Source organism: Sinocyclocheilus rhinocerous, unplaced genomic scaffold, assembly GCF_001515625.1.
Source record: "Sinocyclocheilus rhinocerous isolate Xijiao unplaced genomic scaffold, SAMN03320098_v1.1 scaffold921, whole genome shotgun sequence".
Taxonomy (NCBI): Eukaryota; Metazoa; Chordata; class Actinopteri; order Cypriniformes; family Cyprinidae; genus Sinocyclocheilus; species Sinocyclocheilus rhinocerous.
The window spans coordinates 13,479-27,262 of NW_015640057.1; the positions used below are offsets into that span (position 1 = coordinate 13,479).

Below are 13,784 nucleotides of genomic sequence, written 5' to 3' on the forward strand. Positions count from 1 at the left end.
CAAGTGTAGTATGCAGTGATGGTTTGGTGAGTGTGGATCAGTGCACAGGTCAAGTGTAGTATGCAGTGATGGTTTGGTGAGTGTGGATCAGTGCAGAGATGCTCGTTAATATTCTGTCCAGAGCGCGAGACGCGGCGCCTGCGCGGCTCTTTCACCGTGCTTCAATCCTCAGAGGCGACTCAAGAGAGGCAGCTCAGCTCTCTGTTCGTGCGCGAGCTGAAATGGATGGAGTAGAGAGGAAAAGGACGGAGGCTCAGAGGAGCATGATAAAAGACAGCGATCTTAAACGAGACTCCGGCATCCCTGAGCGCGTGACACTGAAGAAGGAGATCGGGCTTCTGAGCGCGTGCACGATCATCATTGGTGAGGAAAGTTTACACTTGTTTTCTGCTTGACTGTGGGCCATTCTGCCAGCATGTGAACTGATCAAGACTTAAAAAGACAAATGCATCGCAGATATTCGCCACCTGGTTAGTCCACATATATATTTGGTGATTTTATGCACACTATAACATACATTATAGACTTTATACTTTTTAATGCATGTTAAATATTTCTTACCTTAGTCAGATTAGCTTGTTATTGCTTTGTTTTTCTCCTGTATTATAGGCTAATAATTAATTATTGTTTAGTATATATTACATATTATTAGTATTATATAGTAACTTTAATAATTTAATTTTCCTGTATTGCGTGTTTGTTTATTTACTTATTTATTGTCTTTCAGAAAACAAGATACTGAATTATCGACAATCATCTCAACCACTAAGTGTTAAACAGCTTAAGTTTGCCGATATGTTTAATCTTATATGTTTACTTTAGGTCTAAACTCACATGCACCGTGTGGGCGCTCTCAGATGTGTTTGTCCTCTTAAAGGAGCCGAATGAAAGCTAAAGATTGTTCCCTGCGCGTCTGATGGCAGCCGGCTCTGTGACAGGCAGCAGTAGATTATTTATGCCTGCTGTTACGTAATCTCGTTGTACGACACTTGGGTGCTTGAGAGAAGAGCTGCTGGAAGTGGGTTAGTGAGGGGGGCTGATCATTGTCTGCCTGTGAAAACTCTCACAGGTACTACAGCGGGGCCACACGGCTGATTTTGATGTTGCTTGCTGTTGTATATTTGTATTTGGTGTTGGGTTAGTACTTATAATGAAGTGCTGTAGAATTCTAAATAAAAGAGGTGGAAAGATTCAAATCAGTTTTGTTACATCAGCTCAGGGATCACTGGGAGGCAAATGCATGCAGAGCTAGTCTGTACTCCAGTGAATATTTATTTATTTATTTGTTTGTTTGTTTGCTTGCTTGTTTTTGTTTGTTGTTTATCTTGAAGTTTGACTACCTGAGACCATACTGGTAATTTGAGATTTTAATTTAAACGTTGAAATAATGTTATGACCAAATTAAAAATAAATACTTAAGATGCTGCACTATTTTGAGGTCACTAATTAAATAACTAAACTAGTGGAAATGGTCATGTAAACTAATTAGCAGTAAAGGTCAGAATTTAATTTTTTTTTGCAAGTTGCCACAAACACAAAATTCAGCCTGGAATTAGACTATATATATATAAAAAAAAAAAGGGCACAGCACATGGGGTAAGTTGTCACAAAGGGAACCTTGTTCATTGGGACTAATTTGGCAAAGATAAACCCATTGTTATTGTTGCTATTGCTTTTGCTAGTATATATATATATATATATAGTATTATACGTGCTGTCAAACGATTAATCGCGATTAATCGCATCCAAAATAAAGGTTTTTGTTTACAGAATATATGTATGTGTGCTGTGTATATTTATTATGTATATATAAATACACACACATGCATGTATATACAGTATTTAGAAAATATTTACATGTATATATTTATATTCATATAATTTATATTGTAGCCTATATAAATATATTTAATATATAAACAACATATTTTCTTAAATATATACATGTATGTGTGTGTATTTATATATACATAATAAATACACTCAGTACACACACATATATTCTGTAAACAAGAACTTTTATTTTGGATGCGATTAATCGTTTGACAGCACTAATATATATTTATTTATATATTGAGTGTAAGATGAGGAATCCGGTGACCGCAGAAGATATATATTGTAAATTTTAAATGTGACAATCAGTTTTTAAAAAATAGTTTTTAATAAATAAATAACCGTGCATTTTTATTGTGCTCACTAGTTTATCCAAGAGTGTTTACAAGTATATTTTCTGTTACAAAAAAGTCCTCCAAAGAGATTTCGTGAATATGTTTATAAAGTGACATTCTGATGATTATGCAAACTTAACCATCATCATCATAATCATGATCATCTATTGGTTAACAAAATATGAAGCTTTATATATAAAATATACTGAACAGAAAAAAAAAACAGGCTTGCTCTATGGATCACTGAGCTCTTTCTTTCCTCAGGTAACATTATTGGCTCAGGGATCTTCATCTCTCCTAAAGGTGTTCTGGAGCATTCGGGTTCGGTTGGCTTGGCGCTGGTGGTGTGGGTGTTAGGGGGAGGCGTCGCTGCTCTGGGCTCTCTTTGCTACGCTGAACTAGGAGTCACCATCCCCAAATCTGGAGGCGACTATTCCTACGTCACAGAGATCTTTGGCGGTCTCGTGGGGTATGACAGGTCCATGTATGATCTACTAAACAGTGAATGGAACTCAAACGTCCGTCACAGATGCTGAATGTGTTGTGTTGCTCTCTAGGTTTCTGCTGTTGTGGAGTGCAGTACTGATCATGTATCCCACCACACTGGCAGTCATCGCTCTCACTTTCTCGAACTACGTGCTTCAGCCTGTTTTCCCATACTGCGTTCCTCCATACATAGCCACACGCATGCTGTCCACCATCTGCATACGTGAGTGCTTGGCTTCTCTATGTATGTATTCAATGCATAAATGTATTCAGCCTGCTATTTAAACATAGGTTTAGACAGAATTGATATAGCATAGTGCTAAATGTATATATTATAAAATGGTTTTAGTGAACCTGAGGATTCAGCAGAATTTAACCTCAAGATTAAAGTAAAATTTGAAGTGTGTTTTCTGCTGAACTAAGCGAAACTGCAAATATAATGACTGTTTTCAAACAGGTTTCCCAAAACCCTGACTTCTGAATGCTTGCGATAAATAGGAGAAAGTATGTCACGTCATTCTGAACCTGTATGACTTTGGAACACAAAGGAATTTTTGAAGAATACTTCCACTTTTCCAATATAATGAATGTGAACTGGGGTTGTCAAACTTCAAAAATAAATATAAGAAGCAAGTGTGCATAATTATCGTAAATATATCATAAAAGTAGCACATAGGTCTAAAAACAATATATTTCAATATATTTTGCACTTTAAGTGAAACTTGTGAAACTAGTGGGCCGGGACCCAGCAAACATTCAAGGGCTCCACAAGATTCCTTAAATATAAAAAATATATGATTAAATATATTCAAATTAATATTGTGGCAAAATATGTTTTAAATAAGCTAAAGCAGCTAAAAATCAAGATAAAAGAAGTCAAGATAGATAAAAAAAAAATGGCATCATATTTTTGTATTTTTCATGGTCTTGGAAAACTTGAATATATGATCATTTTAAGAGTGTGATTTCTAGTTCTGAAAAAGTCATGGAAGTAGTTATGTTAATTCTGTTTGTAGTTATGTTAAGCTCACAAATAGAAATTGCTATATATATATATATATATACACTGTAAATAGGTTGCTGTAAATTTTACAGTAACTTACTGGCAGCTGGATGCCAGTCATTTACTGTAAAAATGTTTACAGTATTATTACTGTAATTGCATTTACAGTACAAAAATGTCTTTACTGTATTTTATTTACAGTATTATTACCGTATTTTCATTTACAGTATCAGTACTGTAGAGTTAAAAAAAATATTACTTACTTACTTACAATATCTGGTTATCAGAAATGACTCAAAGTCATTGGTCATAAAGAATAAGGAACCCTGAAGAACATTTGTTTCTTGAAACCTCTTGAATTACAAAAATTATTTATATAATAAAGGTCCAAAGTGTAGAATAATTAAGAATGTTTACTGTTTTTGAACAAAGTCTCTTCTGCTCACTAAGGCTGCATTTATTTGATCAAAAATACAGTAAACACAGTGATATTGAGTTTACTGGACTTTAGTGTCACATGATCCTTTAGAAATCATTCAAATATATATTTACGGGGTTATATTTTGGGGTTATGTTGTATGAAACATGTTTTGTTTAATGCTTGTCTTTTTTATTTTGAAAGTACGTCAGTACATACATGTTTTTCCCTGAGAATGTCCCGGTTACAGTTACGGCTCTGGAACCGTGCCAGCAGCACTTGACGGCTCAGTGATAGAGTGGCGTGGCTCTATGGCATGTGATTGCTGCATTAGCTCTCATTATTCAAGCCCGTTATGTGGAGTCATTCACACAAACCAAAACAACAGCAGCAAGAGAGCGCCAGGAAAACGCAAGGCCTTCCATCTCCTCACAGACCTGCTCTTTGCTCCCGTGTTTTGTTCTCATTCAAATCTATTTGTTTCAATTGGGCTTAAACTTCTCTCTTTGACACTGATGGATGAGCCCATAGAATTACAAATCCACTCCCCTTTTTAGCAGTCCCACATTTCTGTCAAGAACCCCATACAAACTAATCCTAAAACAGTATTTCCTCATGCCAAGAAGTCATATATTTTTAACTTTGAAACAGTTATAAAAACATTGTATTTAAAGTCACATGTTAAAGAGATTCAATCAAGAACTCATACGATCTTTAATGTTTGTGTGTGTGGATGTTTGCAGTGTTTTTGACATGGGTGAACTGCTATAGTGTGCGTTTGGCCACACGGATCCAGGACGCCTTTACCGTGGGGAAGCTGCTGGCTCTGGGGCTCATCATTACTGTCGGTTTAGTGCAGATCTTTGGAGGTAAAAGGAAGAAAAAACACCCTGTTCCCTATTATGAAACTCAGTTTTATTCGGAGGAACAAACTGAGAAAAAATATGCACTACAATGAGATCTTTCAACGCTATCTCAACCAATTTGTACGTATTTTATGAGGTGGCTAATTCGTACGACCTCACTCGTACGATTTTGTACGTTTTCTGTGAGGGGTAGGTTTAGGGGTGGTTGTTTGTACGAATTCCTACGAATTTGTCACCTCGTAAAATACGTACGATTTTTCACGAAACGTACAAATTTGAACGAGCGAGGTCGTACGAATTCGTACAAATTAGCCACCTCCTAAAATACGTATGAATTGCCTTGAGATCGGGTTGCAACAGCAGACTAACATAAAATGCATGTGAATATTAGTAGTCACTATATATCTCCTAACAACAAATAAACATTCCTCAAAAGCCTGGTGTGTCATATCTGATACTCTACTTATTAATGGATAGTCAAGTAAACCTGAGTTGTGTCAGTCCAGTACATGCTAATCTTGAAATATTGTTAATTGTCCAGTTAACAAAGCCGTATCTGTCTCCTCAGGTAACTATGAGAGCCTGACTCCACAGGTGGCGTTCATGTTTAATAAAGCTCCCTCCATAGGGCAGATTGCTCTGGCTTTTCTTCATGCCTCCTTTGCCTTCAGCGGCTGGAACTTCCTCAACTATGTTACGGAGGAAGTGGTGGATGCGAGGAGGTTAGTCTGATACCACTTTTGCAACTCGGCTGGACTGACAAAATCTGCTGGAACAATTTTACTGGCTCATTCTGAGTGTCATGTGTATTCTGTTTTGCTCTGGTTTGGTTTCGTGTTCTGTGCCTTACTTAGTTTCCTTGGTTGCTAATTAGTTCACACCTGTTCTTCAGGTTATCATTATCTGTCTATTTAAGCCCCGTGTTTCCTCCCATTCCTTGTCCAGTATTGTAGTTGAGTTGCACGTGATTACAATTCCTGTCTTCTTGTTCTTCTTCGGGTTAAATAAATAGTTATTTTGGATTATATTGTGTATTTCCTGAGCAAACTGCTGCCATTTACTTACAACCTACAATTATTATCTTCTGCATAGTTATTACCCTTTTAACCAGGAACTTTTATCCGCACATGCTCTGTGGCTGGATATATACATTTACATATTCTATCAATTTTTTTCCTCAGGAATCTGCCACGAGCCATATACATCTCCATTCCTCTGGTCACATGTGTGTACACGCTCACAAACATTGCGTATTTCTCCTCCATGTCTCCTGAGGAACTGCTGTCCTCCAACGCAGTGGCTGTTGTAAGTACAATCCTTTGACTCTTCGTGTCTTAAAACAGTGTGTTCATTAAAGGCACCAAGACTTATAAGCAGGGATAATGTGTATCTATTGATTCGGGTATCTGGATTGTAGTAGTGGAGTGATATTGTACAGGCTTAGTAAAGTATGATTGTAGTAGTGTGCTGCATCCATCACAAACAATGCATAAGATTGGCAATTGTACTGTGTAAATTGTGATCAACACTGATTTTGTGGGAGCATTTGTGCCTGTTTTGGAGACTTTCTTTAGTAAATACAGTGCAAAAACAACACAAATGGCAAAACTGTGCTTATCAATGGGCAAGACATTATCCCCTGAATGTTCAATTCTGTTTCATTTGCCTTAGACTTTCGGTGAAAAGCTTCTCGGGGTGTTTTCCACCCTCATGCCGATCTCTGTGGCACTCTCCACTTTTGGGGGCATCAATGGTTACCTCTTCACCTCCTCCAGGTGAGAGTATTTCTATTTCATTTTACTGTTAGCTTACCTCATGAGGAAATGTGTCACTTTTTAACAAGTGAGGCTCCTTGTGATAATATCTTGTGACAAAATGTGCACAAATCTAATACTTCTTTGAACGTTCACACTAAAAGAAGGAAACAAACAAACAGTAACTTCAGTCATTTTAAAAGTGTCTCTAGATCTGTCAGTTATATTATTCCTAAAGTCAAGTTTTTCCTAGTCTATTGGCATTTTGTCAGCTTTATTTTAAAAGTGTCTCTAGATCTGTCAGTTATATTATTCCTAAAGTCAAGTTTTTCCTAGTCTATTGGCATTTTGTCAGCTTTATTTTAAAAGTGTCTCTAGATCTGTCAGTTATATTATTCCTAAAGTCAAGTTTTTCCTAGTCTATTGGCATTTTGTCAGCTTTATTTTAAAAGTGTCTCTAGATCTGTCAGTTATATTATTCCTAAAGTCAAGGTTGAGATTTAGGTTTTCCTACTCTATTGGCATTTTGTCAACTTTATTTATATAGGGTTTTTTACAATACAGATAGTTTCAAAACAGCTTCACAGGAAAATAAGAGAATCAGTGGTGCAAAATACTTCAAATTTGAGACAAATCCAAAATCTGCTGTAGAGCAGCCCTAATAAGACAATAGTGTCATTATTCAGCTCCAATCAGTAGATTCAGTTCAATAACTGTGTAAAGTTCATAAATTATGAAACAAGTTCAGTTCAGCTAAGCAGAAGAAAATAGTGTCATATTCAGCTTGAGTCAATTTGACATTGATTCAATTCAGTTCAATAAAATAAAATAAAATTGTATTTATAAAGCATATTAAAAATCAATCTTGGTTGGCCAAAGTGCTGTACATGACTGTAAAAAAACAAGAAATAAAAACAGGAAACACAAATACATTTACAAAAGATTAAATGCACAAGAGAAAAGATGAGTTTTAAGCATGGATTTAAATTCAGATGTAGAAGCAGTTCTAACATGTAATCGTAGGTTGTTCCACAGCTTAGGGCCAGCCACTGTGAAAACTTGATCCCCCCTGTGTTGTAGGGGCTTTACAGCCAATGTAAAGAGTGTAGAATTGGAATGATATGATCACGTTTACGGCTGCTTGTGAGTAAACAGGCAGCTGCATTTTGGACTATTTGGAGACAAGAAACTGAGGAGAGAGATAACCCGACATATAATGAATTAACAGTAGTCGAGTCATGTGGAAATAACTGTTTGATTTGAGAAGCGTGAATAACTGTTTGATTTGTTTGTCTAGGTTAAGACTGCTGTCAAGATAAAATCCTAAATTTTTAATGTTGGAGTTGAGGAATGGTGAGAGGGTACCTCGACTGATAAAAGTTCCACTAGAGAGCTCTTTTGGACCAAATTGGATAATTTGCGGTTTATCGTCATTCAATAACATGAACTTGTTAGTGAGTCACAGATTGAGTTCATGAAGACATGCTTCTAGTCTCTTGTGTTGTATAGGTATGTAGAGTTGGGTGCCATCTGCACAGCAGTGGTAAGACACACCAAATCTATTCATAATAGATCCTAGAGGTGACATGTTTAAAGAGAATAACAGAGGTGCCAGAATCGATCCGTGGGGTACGCCACAGGTAAGGGAAGTCTCCGAAGACGAATGGGCACCTAAACTAAATGAGAAACTTCTATTGGATAGGAAGGACTGGAACCATTTAAGTACGCTCCAGTCAAGATAAGAGAATCTTGTGGTCAACGAAATCAAAAGCTGAGTTCAGATCTAAAAGCACTAAAGCTATAGTGTCACCAGCGTCACCAACTTTTAAAAGAGTCGACTCAGTGCTGTGAAGCGGGTTGAAGCCAGACTGAAAAATTTCAGAGATCAAGTGAGTATGTAGATAATTCTGCAGCTTTATAAAGACAGATTTTTCGAGAATTTTAGATAAGAATGGCAAGTTAGATAAAGGTCCGTAATTCTCGTATACCGCAGGGTCAAGTGAGGGTTACTTAAGAATAGGAGTCACAATAAGTGTCGATGTTGTAAAATTAATCAATTATGAAACAAACTGTTTCAGCTATAAAGTAGCTCTATAGAAGACAATAATGTCATTATGCAGCTTGATTCAGTTGAAGTTTTGTTCTCGTCCAATAATGTCAGTGCAGTCAAATTGAAAATGTTTCTGAACATTTAGTGCACGGCATAGTCTTCACCATATGAATTCAATTCTTATTAAAGTTACTAAAGTTACTAAGTGAAAAGAATAAATGATTCTCTCATTTTCTTTTGTTGTTTGATTAACATTAAATGACAGAGACAGCAGCAGGTTTATTGGCTGCTGTCACTTTAAGACCAAATGCAGATGTAATATACTCACAAGCATTTGATTAATTTCCTAACTGTTTGTTCATTTAATTGACATAATTGACTGTGATTAAGTGAAAACTTGCCAACTTTGCATGGAAAACTGGATGTTATGTAGGAAGGGCGACATCACACCACTTTAAAGGAAGGAAGCGCAATGTGGCATCATATTTTCATAATCGTTGGAAGCCAAAATAAATAAATAAACAAATTATATACACCCTAATCATTAAATCATCTTTGAGGGCAAGGGGCCTTCTAGTGGTTCAGGGGCCCTATCCAACTTGCATACTTTTTGTATAGGGAGAATAAAGCAGTACCGAGTATGGCAGTGATTATTTGTTACGCATAATTGAATTATGAAATGCATAATTAAAAATTATGCATTTACTGTTTATGTGTGCATTTGTTTGAATACACACAGGTTGTGTTTCTCCGGGGCACGAGAAGGACATTTACCCAGCCTTCTTGCTATGATCCACTTCAAGCACTGCACGCCGATTCCAGCTCTGCTCGTCTGTGTATGTGATTTTCAGTTTTTTTGTTATAGCTACAAGCCATTCGTGTTGCTTCTCAGAGTGTAGCTTGTTCTGTTTAACTTTATTATTTCTGTATTTTTCCTCTTTATCTTGTATTTCAGTGCACTGCCACAATTGTGATCTTATGCATTGGAGAAACTCACAACCTTATAAACTATGTCTCTTTCATCAACTACCTCTCTTATGGAGTCACTATTGCTAGCCTGCTCTACTACAGATGGAAGAAGCCAAACTTATACAGGCCCATCAAGGTATTCAATTATATACAAATATTCCAAACAGCCTGTTCATGAACCTATTCTGCATCCAGCGGGTTCACGTGGTTTGCTGCAGTAGTCAGCAGGACAGTCACTTCCAGATCATGTTTATATTGCATAGATGCAGCAGAGAGTTTTAGGTTTTTTCTCTTGTCAGGTGAGTCTCCTAGTGCCGGTGTGTTACCTGCTCTTCTGGGCTCTTCTGCTGGGCTTCAGTTTGCACTCGGACCCGCTGGTGTGTGGAGTGGGGCTGGTCATTATGCTCACTGGAGTACCTGTTTATTTCCTGGGAGTTTACTGGAAAGACAAGCCAAAATGCATATATGACTTCACCGGTAAGGAGACTGGATGAGCAATTTATATTCTTGCAATTTATATTCTCTATAGGTACAGTAAAAAATGCATATTAAAATAATTATTTATTCACCCTCATTCTGGTCCAAACCCTTTACGTGGAAAACAGAATGAGATATTATGTAGAATGTTCATGCTGCTCTTTTCCATTCAGCTGCAGAAGTACAAGCAAGTGGCAAGTAAACATTATAAGGTAGTCCATTTGACTCATGCACTGTGTTCCAAGACCTCTGAAGTCATATGATAAAGTCATTTAAGAATATATGCAATTTTCTTAGTAATTTTTTTTTAATTAACCATATTTTATATTAATATGGTTGAAGTGTGCTACCGAATGTATTGACAAGCATTTATGGTAAACTAAACTAAATTTAATGTAATTTCTACTGAAACCTGTATTTAATGTATTTAAATATATTTGTAAATACAGTTGTAATGATGAAATTGCAATTTAATACATTTGAAATATACATTTACTTTAAATGTACTATTAAACAACACACTATAGTTCAAATTATAATTTTTACATGCGCTTTAATATATTAGTCAATATAAGTGTATTTATTTAAAGCATGACAAAAGGTTATTAAAACATAATGATTTAAAATGGACTTTAAAGTGAATTTTTTTATTTTGGCATTATTACAAAGTGCACTTTTTAAAAGTTTACTTAAAGGGTTAGTTCACTCAAAAATTAAAATTATCCCATGAATTAATCACCCTCAAGGCATCCTAGGTGTATATGACTTTCTTCTTTCAGACGAATCCAGTCAGAGTTATATTAAAAATTGTCTTTAAACTTCCAAGCTGTCTAATGGCAGTCAGCGGGTGTTGCAGTTCATCAGTCCAAAAGAAGTGAAATAAAGTGCATTCATTCATAATAAAAAGTGTCTCACACGGCTCCGGGGGGTGAACAAAAGCCTCCTGTAGCGAATAAATGTGTTTTTGTAAGAAGAATAACCATATTTAAAACGTAATAATCAATTTAATCTAGCTTGCGCTCACTGTTGTACACGGAAGCAGTTCCGAGAGGATGACGTAGGACGTCGGCGTTGCGCCGCTCAGAAGTGACGAATGCGGAAGCGCAGGGGAGAGATCAAAACAAAACAAAAGTCACGAATTAGAAGTACAAAACGAGGATTTGTAAAAAAGAATGTCGGAGGATTTCGTTATAAGCCAAGAGGAGACTGGTTTTACTTTGCTAAAGTAAGGGAACTTTGCTTCCTTTGCTCCTGTTAACAAATGTTGGTTTTCACGAGACTCACCGGCGCATGCGCAGCGCTGACCTCATACGTCATCCTCCCGGAGCTGCTTCAGTGTACAAATGTCGGCACAAGCTACATTAAAGAGATTATTACGTTTTGAATATGGATATTTTTCTTACAAAAACTCATCGATTCGCTACAGGAGGCCTTTGTTCACAACCCCCCAAAGCCATGTGAGGCACTTTTTATTATGGATGGATGCACTTTATTTCACTTCTTTTGGACTGATGCACTGCAACACCTGTTGACTGCCATTAAACAGCTTGGAAGATCAAAGTAAATTTTTAATATAACTCCGACTGGATTCATCTGAAAGAAGGAAGTCATATACGCCTAGGATGGCTTGAGGGTGAGTAATTCATGGGCTAATTTTCATTTTTGGGTGAACTATCCCTTTAAGTGTCATGAAAGTGTCTCTTTAGGTACACTTACTAAATGGCTTTTAATTTTAATAATATAATATCTAAATCTATGTGTATAATATAATATCTATGAGTACAGTTTAAAAAATATATATACTTTTAGGATTTGAAGTACACTAGCACCTAATGTAAACATTCAATGAAGTGCATTTATTTTTTCACAACTGTGGTAGCAAAGGTTTTAACTGAATAGCAGCTTCGTTTTACGTCTGTTTCTCATACAAAGCTATCATATTCAGAATACTTGGAATACACATTGCAAGAGTCGTGTGGTTTGGAATGGCAATATGGATGAGTAAATGATGACAGGATTTTTCATTTTTGGGTGAACATTTTATAACCATGAAATTATATAATGTGTTTGTGAAGTAAATAAATGTGTGTATGTCATCTTTGTTACAGAGTGGGCTACGTATCTGGGACAAAGAGTGTTTTTTGTAGTTTTCCCGCAAATCGATCCTATTGAAGTGGCAGAATGGACTGACAGATCTTCTTTCACAAGCAAAGCTTCTGGACCTCTCTGAATTTTGCATTACTTTAATTTGGCAGCTCTTCACTTAAAATCCACAATTTCCAGGCTTGTAGTAGTAGTAGTAAAATATCTAGTTAAATGGGGACTATATTTGTATGCTTCAGTGGGTTTAAATGGTACTGTTTCAGCTATCATGGATTGTATATTGCACTGGGTATTGCTCACTTTTTGGTTAGGTGTGTTATTTCTACTGTTTTCAAACCCTGTAATTTGCTACTGGGGTTTAATTGTTGATACATGTACAGGATCTCTTTTGTATGATACTTCAGCTGCAATGTCTTTCCAATCACATAACAATTTCTACAGGCACTGCACTCCTCACTGATGTAAATACATTTAAGTGCTTCTAACAATGCTCACGCTTCACAGTTTTGGTCTTAAGTCTCAAATGATATTGTTACGTGCAAGCATATTTTCTTATGGTTTCAAAACTAATTGCTTAAAATGATTTACAAGGGATTGAAAGGAATTTCCATTCTTTATATTTATAGATTATTCGCTGCTAATAACAAAGCAAAGTCAGTGTTCAGTACTCTGTACTGTGATTTGTTATATTTAGAAGATGCCTGGAGATCCAGTCACTTCGAGGCTTCTAATGATTCATTGGCAGGTAAAAGACTACTGCAAACACACTGAAAGAGAACTTGTCATAACTCTTTTTTGATTAAAAAAGTCGAAAAAAAACTTTACATATCTGATACAACTGCTAGATTTAAAATGCCAGAAAAGTGTTTTTTTCTTTCTTTCTTCTTTTAATTAACTTTCTGAAGGGAATAAGTTTTACCATTTGTAAAGCTCCAAGAGTTGCATGAGCAAGACTGGTTACCACATTCCTTTATGAGTACAAGTAGTCCAGTTTTGTACGAGATAAAGCAGTTACATCACGTAAATAAATTGCGTTAAAAGGCACCGCTCGCCCCTGAGTCGATGGGTTTTTTGAATGGGAGTTTGATTAAATCCCCTAAAATAAGCTCAGTGGTTCACACAAGCTCAAAATACTTTCACGTTTTATTCTACGACATAAAACACACCAGTTACACCCCACTCGTGATTTTTTTTTAAACTGTTATGTTTCTTAAAAAAGACGGTTGCTAACAAGTTGTTAAATGGGACTATGGGCAGTAGCCCCTCACTGCAGAACACAAGATCCAGGGGGTGTGGTTGGATCCAATGTTATTTCAAGTTTTTTCAAGAAATTTTCTCTTTGGAGTGTTACAAGCTGTTTGTGAATAGATAAGATCCCTGAAGTTGCAAAGACTAAAGTCTCAAACCCAAAGAGATATTCTTTATAAAAGATAAGACCCACACCTACCTAAAACAGCTCGTTCTAACACGCCCCCACATGTCTACGTCAC

General features: G+C 36.3%; 1 protein-coding gene across 3 annotated transcripts; it reads left to right on the plus strand.

The window, feature by feature from the left end:
• Window positions 1–203: 203 nt before the first annotated feature.
• Window positions 204–12,805, plus strand: LOC107752484 (asc-type amino acid transporter 1-like). Of its 3 annotated transcripts, XM_016568467.1 has the most exons (12): window positions 204–363; window positions 2,433–2,637; window positions 2,726–2,877; window positions 4,819–4,944; window positions 5,510–5,663; window positions 6,123–6,246; window positions 6,613–6,716; window positions 9,485–9,581; window positions 9,701–9,850; window positions 10,014–10,191; window positions 10,371–10,403; window positions 12,300–12,331. In XM_016568467.1, the coding sequence occupies exons 1-11, from the start codon at window positions 222–224 to the stop codon at window positions 10,391–10,393; spliced, it is 1,455 nt and encodes a 484-aa protein (XP_016423953.1). In that variant the 5' UTR covers window positions 204–221; the 3' UTR covers window positions 10,394–10,403; window positions 12,300–12,331. The 3 variants fall into 3 exon arrangements, with proteins under 3 accessions (XP_016423953.1, XP_016423951.1, XP_016423954.1); XM_016568465.1 differs by lacking the exon at window positions 10,371–10,403 and having other exon boundaries at window positions 12,300–12,805; XM_016568468.1 differs by lacking the exons at window positions 4,819–4,944; window positions 10,371–10,403 and having other exon boundaries at window positions 12,300–12,805.
• Window positions 12,806–13,784: the final 979 nt, after the last annotated feature.